The following is a 2,208-nucleotide window of genomic DNA, read 5'->3' on the forward strand; positions in this document are numbered from 1 at the left end:
CGCCGTGGAGATCGCCCCCACCCAGGTCACCGGTGAGTCCCGCCCCGAGAACCCGGGCATCTGGGCTGCCAGCCCCCCCGCTCGCACCCACGGGACCCCCTAATTCAGCCCCCCCTTGCCTTCCTGGGTGTGTGTGGGGGCATCCCAGGGCTGGGGGGGCTGCTGCTAAACCCTGTGCCCCCCCTCCCCATGCCTGTGCCCATGCCTATGTACGTATCTGGGCCCACGCTCACGCCTGTGTCTGCGTCTGTGCTCGTGTGTGTGTGTCTGTATCTGTGCCCATGCCCATGCCCATGTTCACATCTCTTTGTGTCTGTGCCCATGTCTGCCCGTGCGTGCAGAGACAGATGAGTGCAAGCTGAACCGCAACATCTGTGGGCACGGGGAGTGCATCATGGGCGCTGCCGGCTACACCTGCCTCTGCTACTCGGGCTACCGCTGGCACCCGCAGCGTCGTTTCTGCACTGGTAGGCTGCCTTGCATGAGAGCTGGGCCTCGCACGGGGGCCAGGCCTGCTGTGCCACCCCTCTGCAGGCTGGGGAGGAGGCCAGGGTGTGGGGGTAGGATCTGTTCATGTGACATGGTAGGATAGGGGGGTGTGCACATAAATGTGCAACGTGCATGTGTCATGGTGCGTACCTGTGGTACCCAGGAGGGCACATGCTCCCTCCTAGAGGGTGTGACACACGTGTCCAGCTGCAGGGGTTGGTTGTGCGTTACGCATGGGTGATTTGCCCACATGTCTCTATAGGAGGCGTGCGATGTGCATGTGACCAGTCATGGCCCCGTAGGTGTATATGTGTGTGACACGTGTGAGATATCATCTCCCTGGAGGAGGTGTGCAACACGTGCAACACGTGCAACACTTTACCTTCCCATGTTGCTTCCATGTAGTAGGCATGTGACATGCATGTGACCCATCACCTTCTCATATGCATGTGACACATGTGCGTGTGCAACACGTCACCTCCTATGGGAGGCACAGAACATAGATGACACATTTTACATATCATGTCCCTGTAGGAGTGCAACACACGTGCAGCCCATGTACAACATCTCACTGACCCCATAGGAGGTACAGGACACACGTGATATCATCTCCCTATAGGAGGTGTGCAACACACATGCAACACATTTCCTCCCTCATAAGTATGGAACACGTGGCATGTCACATCCATATAGGAGGTGTGCAATGTGCAACACATCACCTCCCCATAAGAGGCATATGATACATGTGTGACGTCACATTTCTATAGGAGATGTGACATTTGTGCAACACACGTGCAACACGTCACCTCCCCATAGCAGACATGCAACACCTGTAAAATGCATCACGTCCCTATCTCGGAGGTGTGCAACACGTGTGAGGCACATACGACACGTCACCTCCCCTTGGAGGCATGTGACACGTGCAACACACATGAACACTCCCCAGGGCCACGGGGAGGTCCGGGGGCTTGTGGGGGGGTCACTCAGCATCTCTCCCCCCACCCCCCATGCACAGATGTGAATGAGTGTGAGGCGGAGCCGTGCGGGCTGGGCAAAGGCGTGTGCATGAACACGGGTGGCTCCTACAACTGCCACTGCAACCGCGGCTACCAGCTCAAGGTGCACAAGGGCGTGCGCTCATGTGTCGGTGAGTCCTCGTGCAAGGGGTCTCAGCCCCGCCCTACCGCCGAGCTGGCGAGACCCCAGGTGTCAGGGCTCCCGTCCTTCCCTGCTCACACCCATCTCCCCCTCCCTCCCCCAGACATCGACGAGTGTGCAAAGCCCCATGTGTGCGGGGACGGTGGCACGTGCACCAACTACCCCGGGCACTACAAGTGTGACTGTCGCCCTGGTTACCGTGTCAAGTCCTCGCGCCAGCCTCTCTGCAAAGGTACCCACCAAGACCCCAGGCGTCCGGGCCCCCGGGCTCCCCTCCCCTCCCCTCCCCTCCCAGGGCTGGAGGGGCCCCAGGGGCCCGGGCCCCCAGCCCTACCTCCCGCTGTCTCCTGCAGACATGGACGAGTGCGAGGAGTCCCCGTGCAAACACGGCTGGTGCGAGAACCTGCCCGGCTCCTTCCGTTGCACCTGCCAGGACGGCTTCGCCCCCGCGCCCAACGCCCGCTCCTGCCTCGGTAACACCCCCGTGCCTGGGACCCGGGCATCCCCTGCTCTCGCCCCCCCACCCCCCCTGCCCTCCCAGAGCTGGGCAGCCCCCCCAGC

At 61.3% G+C, this 2,208-nt stretch overlaps 1 protein-coding gene across 1 annotated transcript in view; it reads left to right on the top strand.

The window, feature by feature from the left end:
• The window catches only part of LTBP3 (latent transforming growth factor beta binding protein 3), a gene marked incomplete at its 3' end in the record, with an annotated part of 2,367 nt that extends 251 nt beyond the window's left edge, over nt 1–2,116 (top strand). The window contains exons 2-6 of the mRNA XM_006033199.2: nt 3–32; nt 342–467; nt 1,505–1,636; nt 1,751–1,879; nt 2,001–2,116. Of these exons, the coding sequence (XP_006033261.2) occupies nt 3–32; nt 342–467; nt 1,505–1,636; nt 1,751–1,879; nt 2,001–2,116 (533 nt within the window). The remainder of the gene's footprint in view (nt 1–2; nt 33–341; nt 468–1,504; nt 1,637–1,750; nt 1,880–2,000) is intronic.
• Between the last annotated feature and the right edge of the window lie 92 nt (nt 2,117–2,208).

Source organism: Alligator sinensis, unplaced genomic scaffold, assembly GCF_000455745.1.
Source record: "Alligator sinensis unplaced genomic scaffold, ASM45574v1 scaffold1302_1, whole genome shotgun sequence".
Lineage (NCBI taxonomy): Eukaryota > Metazoa > Chordata > Crocodylia > Alligatoridae > Alligator > Alligator sinensis.